General features: G+C 45.6%; 1 protein-coding gene across 3 annotated transcripts in view; it reads right to left on the minus strand.

The window, feature by feature from the left end:
* GMDS (GDP-mannose 4,6-dehydratase) overlaps positions 1 to 23437 on the minus strand; it is a 485716-nt gene that overhangs the window by 65465 nt on the left and 396814 nt on the right. For all 3 annotated transcript variants that reach the window (XM_027128223.1, XM_027128225.1, XM_027128224.1), the window contains one exon: positions 1062 to 1158. In XM_027128223.1, coding sequence (XP_026984024.1) covers positions 1062 to 1158 — 97 coding nt within the window. The remainder of the gene's footprint in view (positions 1 to 1061; positions 1159 to 23437) is intronic.

A 23437-nucleotide genomic window follows, 5' to 3' on the forward strand; every position in this document is an offset into this window, starting at 1 on the left:
TTTAAAAATACTAAAGTAAACGTCAGGTGGAGAAAGAGCCATCAATAGAATTGAAAGACAGATGGCAAATTACGGGGTGAGGGTTAGAGAAACGCTATGTAAACAAGGGGGATTCTTTCACCCATAAAATGAACAGACAATGTGTGTTCAGTCATTCAGTAAAAGTTTGAATCTATTCAGGAACTTCTGTATTCAGAAATTTATGCGTTTATCCACCCATCCACCAATAATCATTAAGCACTGAGTTTTTCATCTAAGATAGTAAAAAAAAGTCCTTCTCCTCAAAGACTTTGGAGGAACTCTTTGGAGAAAAACACGTAAACAAATGAGTACAGTAAATTATAATAGGTGTTATAATATAGTTATGTATAGCATTTATTGTATCAACAGATACAAAGGAGAAAGTAATGAGTTCAGTGGTGGTAGGATATCGGCCAGAAAAGGATTCACAGCCAGGACAGTGCTTGAGCTGAGGCTTAAAAGTGTGCGGGGCTTAACACCACTCAGGTCTGTGCGTGTGCAGGTGAGTGCACGTGTGTGCATGTGTGAGTGCGTGCGAGTGTGTGTGAGTACATGTGAGCGTGTGTGTATGAGTACATGTGAGAGTGTGCATGTGAGTGTATGTGAGCATGTGTGAGTGCACATGAGTGTGTTTATGTGGGTGTGTGTGAGTGCGTGCGTGTGTACATGAGCGTGTGCACCGGGATCTCCAGACCCTGAGGGCCATGGGGGGCCTTGGAAGGCAGACGTCCTGCAGGTACCGGGGCTCAGCCATCCATCAGGCCACTACCTTGCTGGGATCCACCTTTGATCTGAGCCTCCATTTCTGAAACCAGCTCTTTCCCTGGGTGTGTGTTACCCTGTTTTCCTTTACACAGCAATGCATTTTGTGGCGAGAATAACACCCCAAATGCAATTCCCTGGGCTCTGGTTTGGGGAACGCGCACTGAGGGACGACAGAGAGCCCAGGGCAGAGCTGGGAAGCCTGGCTGCAGCAACCAGTTAATATTTTCCCAGCCAGTGGCCGGGTGTGGCCCTGCCGCCAGGGCCGAGACACTTACCACTTCAGTTGGTCGGTAGTACTTGAGATCCACGGTCACGTGAACTTTGCCCGTCTCTTTGCACCTGCCCACTTCATTTTCATTCTCTCCTTCCCACCTGGAAAGGAGAAAAAGAGTTGATCAGTCCCAACCTGCTTGGGAGCATCAGACCAGGCTGCCGGGCAGCGTGGCTTCTCCCTGTAGGAGCCAGAGCTCATCCACTCAGGAAACACAGGCAGGTGCTTAACCGTGTTATGAGGGCAGCAGCGGTTCTAAAGCCTTTCCAGATCCATGTCAAAAGGGCAGGCCTCTTCCTTCCTCTTTAAGGAAGATCATGGTATGTTCAGAAGTGAGACCCCAGAAATGAACAGATTAGCCACAACGAGGAACTGGGCAACTTTCAGGATTTCAAGGATTCTGTACCTCTTTAGACTATTCTTGCTAAAGTCAATTATTATGAATTAATCTCTCCTGTCTCTCCTTTCCTTATTTTTTTTTATTTCTGTAGTTTTAGGAGTATTTATTGTAAACTGAATGCACTCCATTTTAGAATAAGTTTCATACCCTAATTAGCCATTCATTTCATCCCCGTATTCCATATAAGTGCCCTTGCTGTACCCAGGCAGCAGTTGGCCCCACTGATAAAGCCCAGACAATTAAACCTCCAAAAAGTGCGTAATGAATCGGTTGATTCCCTGCTAAGCGACGGTCTTTCAGCATCTCTTCTTTCTCTGATTCAGCTACGATGCTATTTGGACAAGTGTTCTTCCTTAAACACCCACAGTCGACAACAGTTCAGGATCCCAATAGCAGCCCCCTCTTCTCATAAGCTGAGGGGCAAGTTCACAAGTTTCAAGACCAGCTTCTTGCCGGAGCTCCATTTTATGTTCTCACTTTTACAGAAATGAAGCCACTGGCTAGAGCTGACCTCTGGATTTCTACGAACTAATATCCAAAGAACAAAACATACTACATAATTTGACTTGTTTCTACAAATGGAACTTTTCGGCAAAGAAAGAAAAGAAGTTACCAAGTAATGTCTGACTTCAATGCTTATCCTCAGACCTAGTTTGCTTTATCAGCTGGTGATGAATCCTGTGACAGGACAATTCTGTCACAGTGGAGATCAAAGGAAAGAATAGAGCATTAAGTTGGTTACTTGACTGTGTGAATTACAGGTGCCATTGAAGATGGCCATTAAATGTTGACTGTGGTTGTATTTTGGACATAGATTGGGTATCAGAGACTTCAACTGGCCTCACAAGCTTTCTCTCTGATCACCCCCTCAAATGTTCTATCCTCAATTTACTTTTTGATAGCATAAGGGTAATATTTCATCGTGGGAGGAATAATCAGTTCATGAGTATGCTGGATTTGCCAACGTACTAAAGGCAAATATGAAAAACATTCCACAACACAGAGAGAATTATAGCTCAGTATGTTGAACAATAAAAAAATGTGCGACTGGCATTTTCCATGACTTTTGTATTAATGACTCAAAAAAGGGTGTTTGGTAATTTACTTATTTGGTTTAATTTCTTTGCCTTGCCTAGACTTATTCGGCAGGATCAGAGCTAAGTTTCTGGAACATTCACCTGGATATGGTAGGTGGATGCTTTAGAGTATGCCGACTAAAACTGCTGTAAAATGGGAAAAGCTGAGGGGCTGGTGAGCCCTGTCGTCTCTGATAGATGAAGACCAAACCTTGGCCAATATCCACAGTAAGGGAGAATATTTGGTAAAGTCATGATTTAAAAAAATTACCTAATTCTAAAGTTGTTTTAGCGGAACCTCTCTCGGGTGACGCTTTCATCAACAGTAAATGAAAGGATATTTGTTTCTCAGGAGTGCGTTTTAGTTTTATTTCTGTTCACGTTTCACACTCACGAAGAGAAACAAGCTCTGCACACGCCTTCCTCATGGCATCTGCACGGAGCCAGAGGGTCCAGAGCACGTTTTGCTGTTTCTTCCAGCTGCGGCTCGGCACGTAATCTGCGATGGTCAGGCTGACGTGGGGACACAGACACGCGTGACACCGCCCGTCGTGGTGGTGAATCCGAACAGAGGCCACAAGCTGGAGGAATGGTGATTCAGACCCACGTATTTACAATGAATCCTTCTGAAACCACACACGTAGCCACATACATATTTAAGTCGACGAGGCCTCGGGAAAGGCGTCCCCTGACCGTGGTCACGTGTGGCCCAGGGAACTTGGCAAAGCTGGCCACGTCTCCAGAGCAGGGGCTGTGAACTGTTTCTGTGAAAAGCATCACATAAGAGGCTCTGTCACGTGTTCTTCCTCATTCCCTTCCTCCTTCTTCTCTTCCTCATTATCTTCTTTCTTTCAAATTTTTAACTACCCTCTAAAACAGTAAAAACATCCTTAGAGGACAGTAAAAAATGAGCCTTGGCTGGGGTCTGGCCTGCAGACCGTAGTTGCCCCCCTGCATCAGGGGGTGAGTTACTGACACATCCTCACCCTTGACCCCAGGAAGGCATCCGGTTCCGGTCCACACCGGCAGGCTGATGGCCGGCCCAGCGGGACCTTCCCCAACCGCTATGGACTCTCCTGGGCTGCCCTGCAGCCTTGGGCCAACACTGGCATTTGTAACAGCAGCTGAAGTGGGAAAAGACGGGGAAGAACCTGCACATTAGAAGTGAGTTGATACCACGCAGGCACCTGCAGGGCGGCTGCCCACATACAGGCCTCTCTGCCTCTGCCTGGTGCTGCTAGGCAGCCTCCACGTGTCCACGGCCACGGCCGTCTCTCAGGGCACGGCGTTGCCCTACGATGAATATGGCTGTGCTGAACAGCCAACTGTCACCAAGGGAAGGACGCAGAGCAGAACCACTTTCTAACTTGCACTAGGTCTGCAAGAGGGCAATAAGCAAAAGATGCGGCCAAGGACCAGAAAGCATTGTCACAACAACACACAGAACACTTGTGCTAACCAGTAAACGCTAAGAGCTAACTTGTCCTAACAGGTGATGTTATGACTCAAGCAGAGCTGCAATGTTCATGAAACGACAGTGGCCTGACAGGGGGTAGGGGATTCAGCTAATGAACAGGAGTTACTAGCCACTAATTTAGATCAACAGCTCACTGCGCAGGGATCCTGTATAATCGAAATTTGAAAATAAAACTGTTGGCTCCTAATAAGCATTAAACAGCAACAGAAAGCACTGAAGAATCCAGCACAGAAAGTCAAGATGAGGCGCTATTAACCTCTCCCCAGCAAGGAACCCCTCCAGGGAGCAGAGCAAAGCCAAGCGGGCAGCCGAAGGCAAGTCGGGGACATCACAGAAGCGCGCAGGGATCACTTTAAGGACCAAGACTTGACTAGGGTGCACACGTGGAGACAGGAGGTCACCAGCAGCCACGATTTACTGGTGAAGGGCATGGGGCGCCCTGGGAGTGTCAGCAGGTCCTGGGCGAGGACGGTGTTTGCACACACTTCTGTTCCTTCCCCGGAACCCCTGCAAAAATGAACATGCTGACAAGGGCTGAACAACAGGAGAGACGAGAAGACCCAAGTTCTGGGAGCTGGAGAGGAGACGGACGAGTGTTAAAGGACTGGGCAGAGGCCCCAAAAAACAGACCCGCAAGCTGGCAGCGGGGAAGCTGAGCATGGGCCCACTTGGCCCCGGGGAAGCCCAGATACTCCGGACAGGGGGTTGATTAAACTCCCCCAGAAGCAGCCCAATGTCCAATCCCCTCCCAGGGTTGGCATCACTGGGCAATGGCCTCACCCTCCGTCCTGAAGAAGGTGGCAGGATTGAAGGCCATTGGGCCCTGTGAGCGTGCGGCCACCACAGGGAGAAGAGGAAAGGTAAGTGGATTGTACGCAGAACGCCCAGCATCCTTTGCCCTGAGGGGGTGCTGGGGTCAGGCTGGTCCCCTTCCAGGGAGGAGGCTAGGAACTCTCCTCTGGGCTCAGATTCTCCAACTAAACGGCCTCCAGAGCCCCCAGAGCCCCCAGGCTCTATGTCCTCAAAAACCCCAATCAGCTTTTTAGGCCCCCACTTGTAAACATGAGCAGAAAACCGAGGATTACCAGACACACGTGAGGAAAACCGCACATACGAAGACAGAAATCACAGCAGACAAACTGAAAACCAGCAACTTGGAGGAAACAGAACAAACAGGGAAGATCATTAAAAACAGAACACAACAACAACAAACTCACACATCACTGCTACTATCTTCAGAGAGACAAGGAAAGATATCAAAGAAACAAAAATAAGATACTACGTAAAAAAGGACAATTTGAAAAAAAAGATTTAGAGATTGAAAAAATTCAGAAATCAAGAATTCAAGAGAAGATTTTGAAGACAGAAAAGTAGGGCAAACAGATGTAGATATGAAAAAGGAAGATGAGGAAATCAGAAGATGGCCTCAAGAGGTCAGTATAATAGGATTTCCAGGAAGAGAGTAAAGAAAATAATTATCTTAACATATAAAGAGAATTGATCAGAGCAGATGAACACGCATTTCCAGACTGAAAGCGGCCTACAGAGCACGCAGATACCACCTCACGGAGTTTCAGAACACGGGGACGAGGAGGAGGTCCCCGAGAGCTCAAGGGGATGGGAGTGGCCCAGAGTGGCCCCTGGGCTGCCATGGCAACACTCAAAGTAAAGGCAATGGAGCAACGCCTTCAAGGTTCTGAAGGAAAGTTATTTCCAGCCAAGAAATGTACATTGGCCACCTTGTTAATTGAGGGCAGGATAGAGATATTTTCAGATAAGCTTGGTCAAAAACTATTTGCTTCCCATGCACCATTCTCAGGAAACTAATTAAGGTTTGGCTTCACCAAACCACAGAATTTTAAAAAGATGTCAGAAAATAGGGGATGACTCTACCATCCAGCGGTCCAGGTGGGATCAGGTCGGAAGGATCTAGAGGGGGGCTGCAGGGGACGTGCCCGAGGGTAAGCCTCCGGCCTGAGCACCTTCAGGGCAGACTGAGGGGAAGTGAGTGACAAACACATGGAGAATGAAGCAAACGGAGAAAGACAATTGTTAGGTCTATGGTAAGCAAGGGACATCTGCTCAGAAAGGAAGAAGGAAGTGTTGTTTCCCAGAGTGAACGCGTTGGTCAGTCCTGACGACGTAACACAGGAGGACAGCTCTGAGGTGGGGGGGAGACACGGGGTCACAAGGGACACAGCTCTCCTTTGGAATGAGGTGCCAGGAGAGAAGCCTCAAGGGGGAAGATCGAGGACCAGAAATCAAAGCACGTTGTTTAGTCACATGGATGCAAATGCCAGAGTGATGGGCTGAATGATACAGTGAACAGGACTTCCACAGAGAGACGCCAGAAACCCACGGGAGCAGAGCAGACCTGGAGGTGACCCGAGACGAGGTACCAGCGCAGGAGCGCACGCGTCTCTCGCATCGCTGAAGGGCCGCAGGATGGCCAAAGAGTGGGCGGACCAGCTGGGAAAATGGGGGTGCAGGGCGGGAGGTCGCTGGGGGTGGGACACCGCCTGCAGATGCTCAGACGTCACATGATGTGCCGGAGTAACTGGAAACGGACAAACAGCAACGAAGGACAAAACCACCGTGAACGTGAGCTTCACGAACAGCAGGCCGACCAGCGAGGCCCCGGCCCCCTGGACGCGGAGCTGCGGACGCTTGCGGGGCCTCGGAAGAGCGGCTCCGATGGAGCGAAGGGCAGGGATGGAAGGGGGGCAGCCGACCGGGCACCTTCTGGAGGGAGGGGGGCCCTTCTTCAAGACTGGAGGACCTGGGGCCGGCAAGATGCTGATGGTGGAGCTGACGGCGGCGGACGGAGGGACGACGGGTTTCTGGAGAAGGCTGGCAGCTGAGGCCCAGACCCGGGCGGGGGGCACCTGTCCAGGGGCAGGAGGAGGGGGGGCTCCAGGGCCGCTGGTTTAATCACCAACCTGCTCTCGCTCCTGAAGGGCAGCACCGGGGGGGGGGGCATGGGCGCGTGGGCGCGGGGGGGGGGGGGGGGGCGGGGGGGGGGGGGGCCGTGGGCCGCGGGTTTGACCCTGTGCGGGTTTGAAACGCAGACTGCAGGTCTCCAGGTGCTCGGTGTCCCACTTCGCTTCCTTTACTAAGGATCATCATTACTAAACAAGCGGCTCCAGCTGTTAGGCCGAATGAATGAATAACCAATTACAGCAAAAGGTGAAATTTAAATCCCTGTTCCCGCGGTTCCAGAAGACGCTGTTCCCGTGACTCGCTGGAGGGCAGGCTTCCACACCAGGACCCCTCCTCGCGCGGTCCACCAATGCGGCACAGTCTGCGCCTTCATCGGGAAGCCGTCTGGGGGCTGAGCGGGTGGCAGAAGGCCACACGGGAAGGGCTCCACCCCACGCGGTCGAAGAGAGCAGACTGCGTCCTCTGACAAGGACACTGCTTCCTATGGGGCCCCTCCCAAACGTGGCTTCAGTAAGAGTTGTCAATTGGTCAACATTTCCTCTGCTTCCTTCTTTTTCACCAGTATCACTGGAAACTACTAAATAGAGAAGTTCTCCTTTCGAACTGTCCTCTCTCACGCTTTATCTGTAGGAAATCCGACGGGTGTGATTAACTCAGTGGACACAGTCTTGTGGCGTCGAGCCTAATGAGGCCTAATGAGACTGGCTCAAGAGTTCAAATGAAAGACCAGAGAGCACGGTCCTCAGCTGTGCAGCGACAGTGGCTTCTAAGTCAGCCTCCGCGTTCCTGCGCAGCCTTTACGCGGCTCTTATCTGCCTATTTGTATTTATTTTAACTCAGCTGGGGTGTCCTATCCGCCCCCAAGGAATGTGGGTGGAGTTTCTCCTGCTTTACAGCGTGAAGCAAACTGTACGGTGGCCTGACCGGGGGCCCGCGGTGGGGAGGTGGCGATTTCGGGACCAGAGCCCCACTCTGTCTGAGCCCCATCACAGTTCAGGGCTGTCTGACCCCTGTACCTCCCACACATCCTCAGCTAGCGCCTAAAAGTGCCAGGCGCTGAGCTGAGCCGGGTGCTGAGGACGGGGGCCTCTGTCCTTAAAGGGCTCGAGGCCTGGCGGCCACACAGGATGCATGTGAATGGCAGTAGAAGGCAGACAGGGGCTGGCAGAGGACCAGGTGGGCACCTGGCAGGGTGGTGGCCTCAGGGAGGCCTCTGAGACCCGACGGGTGTGCGGGCGGTAGGTGTGCGTGTCTCTCGCTGCACCCGAGGTGGCCGAGCTGTCCCAGCCCAGCTTTCGGCCTGCCCACTGCCCACGGCCAGGTTACTAATGCTCCTCTGCGCCTGTTCTCATGCCTTTCCACCCACTTGGAAGGCTCTCCCTCTCCTGAACTCCCAGCCACAGCTCCCGCTTGGGCCAAAGGCCCACTTAACTCCACCTTCCTGCCGACATCACCCCAAGCCTCCATCACAGCGCTGTTCTTCCAGAACTGATGTGATAAATTTGCACAATACCGTCATCTATTTGTACACATTTGTACATAATGAGTTCCTATTATCACCTAATTAGAACCTACACTTCTCAAGGGCAAGGCAGTGCCTTGGTTCTCTTAGATGATTTTGGCTCTGGGAAAAAAAAGAAAAAGAAAATGTGCAGAGAGCACGTTGATGGAGCCTCTGCTCTGCCTTCAGTACAACGCCCCCCGTTCCATTAGGTAACTTACAGAGGCAGCAGTTGTTCTGAGGATCTAATGGATCCTTAGTTAAAGAACTTAACTGACCTGCTACCCAGTGAATTGCATCAACCGTACATGAAATGGAACAAGGGTTGCCCCAGCCTCCAAGACACAAATAGCATCAGGGCTCACATCAGACCTACACACGCTGCTACACAAAAACCTGTCACTTGAATTAAAGTTCACATCCCTTTAGGCTGTTATACTTTGGGTTTTTTTTTAATGGATTAAAACCCCAAGTATCTTAGAAGTTCATCAATATAACATGATAGTAGGGGGACTTCCTTGGTGGCGCAGTGGTTAAGAACCCACCTGCCAATGCAGGGGACACGGGTTCGAGCCTTGTTCCGGGAAGATCCCACATGCCGCGGAGCAACTAAGCCCATGAGCCATGACTACTGAGCCTGCGCTCTAGAGCCCACGAGCCACAACTACTGAGCCTGCGAGCCACAACTACTGAGCCCACAAGCCACAATACTGAAGCCCGCGCGCCTAGAGCCCGTGCTCCACAACAAGAGAAGCCACCGCAATGAGAGGCCCGTGTACCGCAAAGAAGAGCAGCCCCCGCTCGCCACAACTAGGGAAAGCCTGCGCACAGCAACGAAGACCCAACACAGCCAAAAGTAAATAACTAAATACACAAACAAATAAATAAATTTATTTTTAAGAAATGATAGTAGGGTTTAGACTTCCCAGTGGTGGGAGAGATTCTGTCTCAGCAGTGAGTGGAAGCTGGTAGGCAGAGTCCAGCCTCTACGCAGACATTTCTGAAGGCCTGGGTCTGGTCAGAGCATCTCCACCAAGTTCTCACGGTGCTGACACCCAGCTTCTCAAGAGAACTGATTCTCCCAGCTCCACGGAAGATGCAAGTGATGATATTTCTACCCCTCCGTGTCAGAGGTTCCACTCAACTTGCTTAGACAGTATGGGCATTAGACAAGCAGTAAGCAAGCTGTCAGGTGGGGCTGCAGCTCCGGGGGCTCAGAGGGGGTGAGTCTGAAGAGACGCGGCCAAGGATAGCGCACCTAAACACGCGTAAACGCACAGAACCTTCCCGGAGGAAAACACGCAGAGCCACGGGGACGTTCCTTCTCCCAACTCCCGCCCAGCCCAGGCGGAGCTGCAAAGCACGTCCTGGGGAAACTCTGTTCGTCAAAAACGACTGACCAGAAGGATGTGCTTTTGTCCAAAAGCAACTGGACACAGTCAAGGCTCAGCACGTTCTCCAGGATGGCCTCACAGCAGACATGCCAGCCACGGGACACGGGCTCACACCCGGGGCCTCGACACCCAGCCACGGGACACGGGCTCATGACCTCATGACCAGGGAACAGACACCCAGCCACGGGACACGGGCTCAGGCCCAGGGCATAGACACCCAACCATGGGACACGGGCTCACACCCAGACACCCATCCCCCCCTTACGGTCCCCTCCGGGCATCCTCCAGGCCCAAGGGCCAGAAATCCCACCCACCAGGAAACAATCCCCAATTAGGGGAAGAATGTGCACAAACACAAAATGCTTGTTATCTCAGCCAGGAGGCGTTTAGAAATGAGTTTCTTTTTCAACGTATAATAATGTTTGCCCTTGTTGTTTTGACTGAAAATGTAGATACGATACCACAAACTATGATAAATATTTCCATTGGCTAAACATCTCCCCAGCAGCAGACGGTGGTTCTCACATGGTTGCAGGCTATTTCTACAACTCTCTTCTCAAAATTTAACAAGATTAATGACAGAAAATTAGTCGAGACAAGTATTGGCCTGTTTGGTTCATGCATCACTTCAACTATAGGAGAAAAGCACTTCCTTTTCACATTACTTAGCGATAAGTTGATGGGAAAGTGAAAAGCAAAGCCTCACACTGACAACAACCCTGACAACACAAACTCCTCCAAAAACACATGCACACACACACAGATACACACACACGCACACACACACACATACACACATGTACACACAGAAACACACACGTACACATACACACATGCATACACACATACACACAGATACACACATACACATAGATACACATACACACACATAGATACATACACACACACATATAGATACACATACACACATATACACATACACACACGTACACATAGATACACACACACATAGATACACACGTACACATAGATACACATACACACATGTACACACAGATACACGTACACATAGATACACATGCATACACACATACACACACACAGATACATACACACATACACATATAGATACACATACACACATATACACATACACACATACACACACGTACACATAGATACACACACACATAGATACACACGTACACATAGATACACATACACACATACACACATGTACACACAGATACACGCACACATAGATACACATGCATACACACATACACACAGATACACACACACATAGATACATACACACATATAGATACACATACACACATATACACATACACACATACACACACGTACACATAGATACACACACACATAGATACACACACACAGACACACACACCGGGATGTTCTGGGAAGAAAATATGTGTTGTCACAAGGGTACCTTCTCAATGCCAACAACCAAATGGGAACTTTATTGCCAAACGTGACCCTAAATTGTATCAGGACCGCATGCGGTACTGACCTGCTCCCCTGAGTATCTTCAACCGACCCAAAGTCACATGCATGTGCTGTTTTCCAACAAACTGAAAGCAAAAATTCACTCAGTGACGTCAGAAACTTCAAGAGCAGACATTTGTGCCAAGTCTAAATGTGAAGATGGCAACCCATTTCCCAAGTCTTTTCAGTGAAAATTTCAATAGACATTTTCAAGACCAGTACAAGAAATGGAAGGTGACAGCAGATGGGCAACAGCTAAAGTGAGACTCTTCCAGATGCTGACTGGTGTGCCCTAGGACAGGAAAGCCATATGATAGGAGGCTCCAGAGACCATCCAGGAGCTCAGAGAAAATACCTACAGCCTTCCTCTGAGCTCCCAAAGCAGGGCAGGCAGGAGCTCCCAGAGCGCAGAGGCCTCCCGTCCTACCCGACAGCGCTGCGGTCGCCGGCCCTGTGCACGTGCAGGCCCTCCCCAGGCCTCTCTGGCTTCCTGGGGTAGGAAGACGGTGGAGCCCCTTCAACTGTCACCACGCTGGGAGCATGGGCCCTGCTACCCCGACATGGGGGACTTGGGGCGACCAGGGCCCTTCCAGGGAGGACTCAGTGCACAGGCTGGCTGTGGACACCCACTGGGTCTCAGTGATCAGGACTGAGGACCCCAGACTGCAGACCCCGAAGGACGGGAGGGGGGGATTTGCTTCCAGTGACAGAGCGGAGGCCCGACTGCACGGAGGGAAAATTATCCTGGAAGGATCCTCCCATCTCACTTTTTCATCACAACCTGGGCCCTCGACACTCAAAAGCCAGGCCTTGGCTGCTCCTGTCTCTGTGTCCCGGTCGGGCTTCCTTCCACGGGCTCGCAGGCCTCAGCCCAGCTCGGTAAGTTGTTTGCTTCTGACACACAACCGTCATGTCACGAAGAAAGGATACACGCGAACAAGATGGAAAATGCGGTATGAAGCTTAGACCCGGACCCCCCCCCATCAGCAGGTGGCCGTCGAGGGTACGCGGGGACGTGCGTCACGGTGCCTCCAGTGCTGGGGTGAAGCTGAAGGAGGCACGGCCACGGCACCCTTCTGGGCTCGCACTAAACGATCATTCGAGCTACGTGAACATGCTTTTGTCGGCCTAGCCCACTTCTCACCTTTCTTCTGGAAGTAACATCCCGAGTGGGTGGAGGACCCGCCCACCCCCCCACCCACCCCGGCTCAAATCGCGGAATTCTGTGGGGTCGCCGAGCACAGAGGTCTCTTCCCCCAATGACAGGACCAGACCCAGGAGAAGCTTGGCCACACTGTGGCCTCAGTGCCTGGTCTGCAGGTGGTCACGGGCCCAGCCGAACCGGCCAGGGTCCTTCGTGTCCCCCAGGCTACGCCAAGGTCGGTTGTCGTCCCTGAAAGACAAAAGAACTGTGACTACTAGAAATGCTCATTCACTTCTCTCCCCTTCCTAATATAGACACTTTGATTATGTTTACACGGCTTCGTTTTATTAGCATGGATACCTCACACATCAAAAAAAAATAAGAATTTATATATATCATCCCTCACAACTTTTGGAGCTTAAGAGAATACCAAAATGTCATGCTTTATTCCTTAAGAAAACACAAACAAAACGTGTACTTATTTTCAGAAAATAAGACGTGAAATTGCCTCTACTATAGAGTGAAGGATACTCATTCCCCTTCCCCTGTAGTCTTCATTCTAATAAAATGTTGGGGGATTATTTAAAAGCAACATGAATTCTATATACAAAGATATTTATCTATATAAAAAAGATATTAAAAAAGAACTCAATCCCGACACAAGAAATCCACATTTGTAAATCCACAAAAGAATATGAATAATTTTCTTGAAACATGAAATATCTTCTTTAAAAATGAAATAAAGGGCATAGAGGTATTCTAGATGGCTAAATTGCCTTGCAAAGATTATTTTATATCCTCCTGGTTTTTGTTTTTACTTAATGTGCCAACTCCCAGCATTGCATTTAAAATGAAAATGCCTCCGTGTTTGCCTTCCTATTCTTTATCTTCTCTAATGAATATAATTAGTCTCCTTCACAATGTTTTTATGCAAAAAAAATTTATAAGTCAGGTAGTTAAGTAAAGGAAGAAAATGCAGGTAAATGAAACATGACATAGAAGGTGATTCTAATTGAAATTTTGCTCCTCACGTTGCAATTTGGAAGCAAAATCACCTAAAGGCTACTACAAGCAAGGACGTTGGTCTTGGGTTTACGGACTTCCACCTTCTCTTGGGACTTAAGCATCAAATGTTTTAAAAAGCCACGTATTACAGGAAAGCATGTGAAATGTTTCCCAAACGATGAGCTCTTGGACCTTCTCCAATCTCCAGCGCTAGTTTTGACAGACTGCTATTATAATTTTTGAAGTAAACGAACTACTGTATAAATTAAGTTGTTGGAAGAACTTGACTCCTGCGGAACTGGTGGGACTGAGTCACCATCGATTCTGGGATGACCCACATGCTCCTGAGGCTCAGAGGGGACTGACGTCATTGAAGCCTGGGCTCTCACCTCATATTAGAGACCGGGGCTCCAGACACCCTAGCTGTGCGCCTTGGAGATCCCCATCGTCTCCTGGTCGATCTCTTTCAGACCGCAGGGAATAAGAACGGGAGGTACTCCTCCAGCTTTTCAGACCTCTACATCTCCCCGAGAGCATTCCCAGAGTCACTGATGGCAGGAGTGGGGCGTCCAGAGAACTCTTTTTATCTCAGTTTATCAGATGATAAACTAGGTCCAATTTCTATTAAATTCAACTAGCATTTAAGCAATTCCTGGAGGCGTGAGGGCAGAAGGAAAGAGGAGGGAAGGAACTAAATCAGCCGCAGGTGCTCACTGGATGACAGTTCTCATGGGAAAACCTGGAAATTTTAGGTTTTTTCATTTTCCAGCAATCTGCCCCTACTCCCTTCCTGCATGACACACACACACACACACACACACACACACACACACACACACACACACACACAAATCCTAAAATCAAACTCTCAACTTCTAAAATTTCGTTTTCCATTATTGATTCATGTAAATGTTGATTCCTTTAGCAAATGTCTGCCACTGTGCTGGGCAGAACGCAAGGTTCAGAAAGGACCCAAAGCAGATTCTGCCTTAAGGAGAGAACTGTCCAGTCCACCACGGAAGGCAAAGTCACAGGTGACTACGATCAAGGTCCAAAGGGGGAAGGGCTTGGGCGTGTGACTGTCAGGCTCATTTGGAACTTGAGGTCCTGTGACTGTCCCAGGCTTTGCTACTCAGAGTGCGGTCCAGGCACCAGCAGCCCCTGCCTCACTGGGTATCCTGTTAGAAATTCGGAGCCTCAGGCCCCGCCCAGACCTACTGATTCCAAATCTGCATTTTAACAAGATCCCCAAGTGATTCCCAGCACCTCAGCATTTGAGAACTTCTGCTCAGCAGGAGACGACGCAGCCAAAAGGCGTCGTAATTCTGACAAAACTGCGGATTACTTCCCGGAGAGGAGGAAAGGTCTCTATGCAACCAGAGCAGGGCACCTAGACCGTTCCTCCCTCAACTGCCTCTCTGCTAAGCGTCTCCCTTACATTCCTTCTGGGCACATAAGCATGAGATGCTGGTGTGACTTTACGTTTTTGGGTCCCCAAACATATATGATCAGTTGCCCAATCTTATACTGTTTTCACATTTCATTTGTCCCTTATTCACTGCTGACAAATGTCATTTTCCATCAATTACCCATTTCATCATCAACAGCAAACACACAGAGCTTGCGATGCACCCAGCCCTGCTTTAGGCGCTTCACGAATGTTAACCCATTTAACCTTCACCCCAACCCTGTGTGGCAGGGACCCTTATTATCCCCCTTTTACAGATGAGAAAATGGAGGCGCTGAGGGTAACTAACTCCCCGGGAAAGCTGCAGAGCTGGGATTCAAACCCAGGGAATGTGGCACTGCGGCTGTGCTTTTATACTTCACACGATATTATGCCACACTGTGTGCAGAGAAGGACGTGACCGCGTCATGAAAGAGAGAAATTAAATCAGCATCCCTGGGGAAAGAGGTGCGTGCCCCGAAGGCCTAGAGGCTCAATACTATCCTTGGCCTTCCAGGCTCTGCTCCATCTCAGTGTGTTTTCTTTGCTCGTTTCTGCCTGGTGTCTGACTGTGCAGAAACCGTTCCCAAGAAGGACTCGCCGGCCCTGTCAAAAGTCACAGCTGCAACGGGGACGGCGGGGACGGGACCCGGGAGCAGCCGCGACTACCCTGCTTGTCCTCCAGCTGAGATCGGTATGCGGCTCATGGGGCCCGGAGAAGATCCAGGGGAAGGAAATTGGAAAAAAAACAAACAACAGAACATGACTTGCAGACAGCATTCATAAAGCCATCATGATTTCATTATCTGGCCCTGAGAAGGAATTCTGCATTTTCAGACACACTGTGAGGAACATGCAATGTAAGCATTCTGTTCCCACAGCCCAGCAATGCAGGTACAGGGCACGCAGGTGGGAGCTGCCACGAACGGAAGACTCAGACGAGAGGGGCAAAGCAAGACCTTCAGTCTGTCTGGGACCTGAGCACCTCACGCCTGTGTCTCTTTCTGGAAGAATTCAGGAAAAGGGTTCAATTTCACCCAAATTTTATATAGCACTTGAAGGCCATGTTTACTAGACCACCAAAAGCTTGACTTGCGGTTTAGCCTGTCATCTGAAACAAAATGAAGGTCACTGCCTGAAATGTGCAGTAGATTTTAGTGAAACTGACTCCAGGGCTTTACTGCGCCTTCCCTTCGGATGGAGACGTGGGAAGAGGGGAGGGCTCAGACCCGCCAGGAAGCTGCTACTCAGTTTTGAAGGACAGAACAACACTCCCAGCAGGTACTCCACACAACTCTGTTGTTTGTGTAGGATTCTAATATAAAGTAAGCTTGGAAAGTGCTGGGTTAAACAAAGTTAAACAGATTCCTTACTGGTGATTCTCTAAGAGGGGTTAAAATATTCAGTATTCTCCAAATGAACTAGACATGGAATGCCTTTCTAAGACATTTCCTTTTTAAAGAATTCTCAGTTTGTGAAAGACTGTGCTAGGTATTAAAAAAAAAAAAAGGGTATTAGCCCATGGGACTACCTACGGACAGAAGGACAGAAGGATGACCTGGTGACTGAAAACGACACATGGTCTCCAAAGTGGGAGAATGACCAAGTTTCATGCATTTATCAAAACAGAGTCTTGTTTGGGAATTCATTTGTAAGACTACCCCTAACTTCAAAAAACTGTGTGTAAGTTGATTTCTTACTACAAAAGCATGTCAGTTCATTACAGAACATTCGGATATAGAGAAATGTATTCAGTAGAACACTAAAGGTCACACGTAATTCTGCCATGTAGAAATTGCCATTTTAAAAATTTTGTGTGTTTTCTTCTAATTTTTTGTAGGCATATTTTTAGGGACTTTAGATCAGCCAACAGATTCTGGTTTTTTTCACTTAATATTGTCATAATCATACTTCATGTTATTCAAATTCCTCTTCAGCATTATTTTTAATAGCTGAATGAAAACAGTTGATCAAACTCACTTGAATATCCTTGATGATGGGCACCTAAGTTCTTTTTTGATTCCTTTTATTGAAAAATCAACTATATTGAGGTATAATTTACAAACAAAATGTGTCACAAGTGCATAATTTGATGAGTGAAAGATGCATGCACTCATGCAGACACCCCTGCGATCCAGATATCAGACATCCCCCCATCCCCGCCACAGATTCCCTCTCCTTCTCCCGGTCGCTCTCCCGTCACGCTCAGATTCCTATCAGCACCACTCACCCTTTCCTAGAGCATCACATGCGCGGAATTACACAGTCCGTGCTCTTCCTCCAAGTGTGCCAGGTGTCACCCTTTCCATGAGTGAGCAGTATTCCTCGTGCGGACACATCGTCTGCCAGCTGATTAGACACTGGGGGAGCTAACGCTTTGCTAGGACTAAAGCTGTTATGCATATTCGTGGATAAGTCTCTATGTGGACACACATCTTCATTTTTTTTTGGTAAATGTCTAGGAAAATCACTGGTCACATAGTAAATATAGACTTGGTTTTATAAGAAAGCCAAAGTGTTTTCTGAACTATTCATACTTCCATTAATAATGCATGAGCGCTCCAGTTGTCCCAGCATCCTCAGTAATACTTGGCTCTGTTGACTTTTTCCATCTTGCCATTCCAAAGGGAGTGCAGTGGGATCACACTGTTGTTTTTTTTTACATCTTTATTAGAGTATAATTGCTTTACAATGGTGTGTTAGTTTCTGCTTTATAACAAAATGAATCAGTTATACATATACATATGTCCCCATATCCCCTCCCTCTTGCGTCTCCCCCCTCTCCCTATCCCACCCCTCTAGGTGGTCACAGAGCACCGAGCTGATCTCCCTGTGCTATGCGGCTGCCTCCCACTATCACACTGTCCTTTTAACGTGCATTTCCTGGATGATGATCACACTGAGCATCTTTTCATGTGCTAAGTGGCCATTTGTGGAATTTCTTGTGTGAAGTATCTGTTCAGACATCTGGCCCATTTTTAAAATTGAATTATTTGTCTTCTTTCTTTTGAGTTACGGGAGATCTTTGTATGTTCTAGATATAAGTCCTTTGTCAGATGCAAATATTACATTCATTTTCTCCCAGACCAGTGTTTGCCTTTTCCTTTTCTTAGTGGTCACTTTCAAAGAATAGAGGTTTTTAATCATGACATTCATTTTGTCACTTTTTTCTTTTATGGTTCTTGCTTTTGGTGTCCTAAGAAATCCTTGCCTTTGCCCCCAATTGATCTAAATATTTAAAGCAAACACACACAAAACAAAAAGCCATAGAGAATGATAAACTGAACTACAAGAAAATGTAAAACTTTGGTATTTGCAAGGCACTGTTAAGAAACTGAAAAGGCAAGTCATGGGCTGAGAGAGTATATCTGCAAAACATAAAAACTCTCGGGGCTTCCCTGGTGGCACAGCGGTTGAGAGTCTGCCTGCCGATGCAGGGGACACGGGTTCATGCCCCGGTCCGGGAAGATCCCACATGCCGTGGAGCGGCTGGGCCCGTAAGCCATGGCCGCTGAGCCTGCGCGTCCAGAGCCTGTGCTCCGCAACGGGAGAGGCCACAACAGTGAGAGGCCCGCGTACCGAAAAACAAACAAACAAACAAACAAAACTCTCATAACTCAGGAACAGAAAACCACCTCAGACGTTTTTCCCTGCCCCAAGGTTTCAAAGCTTTTCTCCCATGTCTTCATCTAACAGTTTTCGATTTCCACTCTTGCATTTATACCTCTGCTCCATTTCAACTAATTTTGTGTGCGGTTTGACTCTTGGGTTGAGATTCACTTTTTTACCCCATATGGTTATTCCTGATTCCAGCACCATTTGTTGTAAAGACTATCCTTCTCCAATTAATTACCTTGACAAGTTTGTAAAAATTCAATTGTCTGTATAAGTGTGTGTCTATTTCTGGGCTTTATATTCTGTTCCCTGGATCTATAAATCTGTCCTTATGTCAATATCGTGCAGATTAAGCATTAAAAGAAATCTTAAAATCAGAGAGTAAGTGTTCTCCAGCTTTGATCTTCTTTTTCAAAATCATTCTAGATCCTTTGCATTTCCACACAAATTTTAGAATCAGCCTGTCAATTTCTACCAAAAAAAAAAAAAAAAAAGCTTGTGATTTTGTTCAGGAAAGCACTGAACCTACAGATTAACTTGAAGAGAACTGGCACCCCATCAAGTCCTCCAATCCAAGAACGTAGTGTATCTCTCCATTTATTTAGGGCTTTTTTGATTTCTCTCATCTATGTCTTTTAGATTGTGGTGTACAGATCTTTTGTGTATTTTATTAAGTTCATCTCTATTTCATTTTTCTGATTCTATTTTAAGTGGTAATGTGCTTTTTTACAAATTTCAATTTCCAGCTGTTCCATGGCAGTACATAGAAATACAATGACTTCTATATATAGACCTCGTATCATGTGACGTTACTAAATGCACTTGTTAGTTTTAGTAGCTTTCTGGGTGGATTACTTAGGTTTTCTAGGTACTATATCGTGCTATCTGTGAATAAGACAGATATACATCTTCCTTTCATTTCTTTTTGTTTTTTCTTTTGGCTAGGATCCAGGACAATGTTGAAAAGTTGGATAAAAGCAGATATCCTTGCCCTGAGCCTCATTTTTAGGAGAAAATTATTCAGTCTCTCAACAGTAAGTATAATGTTAACTGTTGGTTTTTCTCAGAGGCCATTTATCAGCGTGAGGAAATTTCCTTCTATTCCTAGTGTGTTGCAAGTTTTATTTTATTTTATTTTATTTTTTAATAATAGTTGTTAAATTTTGTCAAATGCCTTTTTCTGCCTCTGTTGAAAACAATCATATGGCTTCTCTTTTGTTTTCTTAATATGGTGAATTATATTGATTTTCAAATGTTGAACCAAGCTTGCATTTCTAGAATACGTCCCACTTGGTCATGGGGTACCAACTTTTTATATATTGATAGATTCAATTTGCTAATATTTTGTTAGTCCTTTTATGTTTCTTTGCTCTCAAGGAATACTAGTCAGTATCTTTCTTTTCATGTAACATTTTTATTTTTAGCATCAGGGTAATGCTGGCCTCATCAATGAGTTGGGAAGTGTTCTCTCTTCTGAGTGAGTACAGAAGGGGTATTACCTTCTTCCTTTCACAGACACAGAGCTACGAAGATTTATACATATTTTGAAGTCACTTTTGGCAATTTGTGTCTTTCATGAAAGTTGCCCATTTCCTCTAATTTGAAAAAGTCGTTGGCAGAAAGCTGTTCATAATATTTTCTTACTATTCTGTTCATGTCTGGAGGATCAGTAGTGATGTTCACTCTTTTATTTCTACTACATATAATTTCTGTCTTCTCTTTTTTTCCTGGATAGAGGTTTATACAGGTTTTGGTTGCACTGATTCTCTCCACTGTTTTTCTGTTTTCCATTTCATTGATCTCTGTTTTTATCTTTATTATTTCCTTCTTTCTGTTTGCATTGGGGTTAATTTGTTCTTCTTTGTCTAGCTTCTTAAGATGGAAACTTGGATAACTGGTTTGGGCTCTTTCTTCTTTTTTAATGTTAGTATTCAAAGCCACAAATTTCTCTTCAAGCATTGCTTTGGCAGTATCCCACATATTTTGATATGCTGTTTTCATTTTCATTTAATTCAAAATATATTCTAATTTCCCTTGTGATTTCTTTTTAAACCTGTGAGTTATTTAGAAGTGTGTTGGGTGGTAAGCTCTAGAAATGTCAATTAGGTCAAGTAAGTTTACTATGTTGTTCAGGCCTTCTGTATCCACAGGTATTTTCTGTCTACTCGTTCTGTCAGTTACAAAGAAAGGAGTGTTGAAGTACACAAGCATGAAGTTCATTTGTCTTTTTTTCCTATCAGTTCTGTCACTATTTTGAAGTATCTATAACTGGGTGTAGATACGTTAAAAAGTATTATGTGTTCACGAAGAATCAACCCCTTTAAAATTATGAAATGACTCTTTATTCCTTCTAATTAAATGAAGTCTATTTTGTCCCATATAAATATAGCCACTCCAGTTTCCTTATGGTTAGTGTTTGGACGTTTTATTTTTTCATCTTTTTACTTTTAAACTATCTGTGTTTATATATAAAGTGTGTCTCTTGTAGACAGCATATTGCTTTTTTTTTAATCAAGTCCAACTATATCACCCTTTTAATTAGAGTATTTAGAGCACTTAGAATGGATATAATTATCATACAGTTAGGATTTGTTTTCTGTCTGTCCCACCTGGTGTTTGTTCGCACTCCCTCTTCTCCCACTTTCTTTTAGGTGAGTATTTTTTAGGATTGCATTTTGACTCCACTATTGGCTTATGGCAACTTTTCAGTTTGTTTTGTTTTAGCAGTTTCTCTAGAGTGTGCAGTACATACTTTAACTAATTGCAGTCTGTCTTCAAATAATATCACACCAATTCGCATCTGGTGTAAGAATCTTTACAGTAATGATGCATTGCTTCCATCCTGTCCCCACTCTTTGTGCTACTGTTGTTATACAATTTACTTACATATGTAGTAGAAACCTCATAATGTATTTTCATTATTTTTACTTTCAACAGTCAATTACCTTCAAAGAAATTTTAAAACGAGGGGAAAACGTTTATGTTTTCCCACATTTTGGCTATTTCTCTTGCGATTCATTCTTCCGTAGAGATTCAAGCTTCAAACTAGCATCGTTTTCCTTCCGCCTAAATGACTGCTGGCGATGAACCATCTCAGCCTTTGTTTGTCTGGAAAGTCTTTAATTCACCTCCATTTCTGAGATGGTTTCCTCAGGTACAGAACTCAAGGTTCAGGTTGCTTCCCGCAGTTTAAAGACGTTGCTCCAAGGTCTTCTTGTCTTGCGTAGTTTCTGGTAACAAAACTTTCCTATATTTGTTCCTCTGCAAATAATTCTATTTTTCCTCTGGCTGCTTTAAATTTTTTCTCTTTAGCATTTATTTTCAGTAATTTGAGAAATTTTTGGCTGTTACTTAATTCTTTTCCTGTGCCCTCCCCGCTTTTTCCCTGATTACACATATATTAGATTTCTGATTACACATATATTAGATTGCCTGATTTTCTCTCACAGGTTAATCAAATCAAACTCTGTTCTTTTTTTTTTCCTCCAGTCTTTTTCTTCCTGTGCTTCATCTTGGGTCCTTTCTAGTATTATGTCTCTAAGTTTACTAGTTTTTTTTCTGTAGTATCTAATCTATTCTCAATGCCAACAGCGATACTTAATTTTTCATCTCTAAAAGTTCCATTTGGCTCTTTAAAAAACAAATATATTTCCTTCTCTCTCCTCACTATACTCATGTTTTTCTTAAAATAGTTGACATAGTTATAACAGCTATTTTACCTTCTTTACGCACTCATACCATCATCTTTTTTATTCCTCAGTCTGCTTTTATTGATGGATTTTCCCCTTGGTTTTTGGTCACATTTTGCTGCTTCATGACAGTCCTACTAATTTTTGGTTGAATGCTGAACATTAAAAACTAAGGAAACAATCCCGTTTACCATTGCAACAAAAAGAATAAAATACCTAGGAATAAACCTGACTAAGGAGGCAAAAGACCTGTATGCAGAAAACTATAAGAAAGTGATGAAAGAAATCAAAGGTGACACAAACAGATGGAGAGATATACCATGTTCTTGGATTGGAAGAATCAATATTGTGAAAATGACAAAACTACCCAAAGCAATCTACAGATTCAATGCAATCTATCAAATTACCAAAGGCATTTTTCACAGAACTGGAACAAAAAATTTTACAATTTGTACGGAAACACAAAATACCTTGAATAGTAAAAGCAATCTTGAAAAGAAAAATGGAGCTGGAGGAATCAGGCTCCCCAACTTCAAACTACACTACAAAGCTACAGTAATCAAGACAGTGTGGTACTGACACAAAAAGAGAAATACAGATCAATGGAACAGGATAGAAAGCCCAGAGATAAGGTGACCATATGTGCATGGGTTTATCTTTGACAAAGGAGGCAAGAATATACAATGGAGAACAGACAGCCTCTTCAATAAGTGGTGCTGGGAAAACTGGACAGCTACATGTAAAAGAATGAAATTAGAACACTCCCTAACATCATATACAAAAATAAACTCAAAATGGATTAAAGACTTAAATGTAAGGCGAGTCACTATAAAACTCTTAGAGGAAAACATAGGCAGAACACTCTTTGACATAAGTCACAGCAAGGCCTTTTTTGACCCACCGCCTAGAGTAAGGAGAATAAAAACAAAAATAAACAATGGGAGCTAATTAAATTTAAAAGCTTTTGCACAGCAAAGTAAACCATAAACAAGAAGAAAAGACAACCCTCAGAATAGGAGAAAATATTTGCAAATGAAGCAACTGACAAAGGATTAATCTCCAAAATATACAAACGGCTCACGCAGCTCAATATCAAAAAAACAAACCATGCAATCAAAACATGGGCAGAAGACATAAATAGATATTTCTCCAAAGAAGACATACAGATGGCCAACAAACAGATGAAAAGACTCAACATCACTAATTATTAGAGAAATGC

Source organism: Aethalodelphis obliquidens, unplaced genomic scaffold, assembly GCF_003676395.1.
Source record: "Aethalodelphis obliquidens isolate GAN/ISIS:26980383/991018 unplaced genomic scaffold, ASM367639v1 scaffold34, whole genome shotgun sequence".
NCBI classification, from domain to species: Eukaryota; Metazoa; Chordata; class Mammalia; order Artiodactyla; family Delphinidae; genus Aethalodelphis; species Aethalodelphis obliquidens.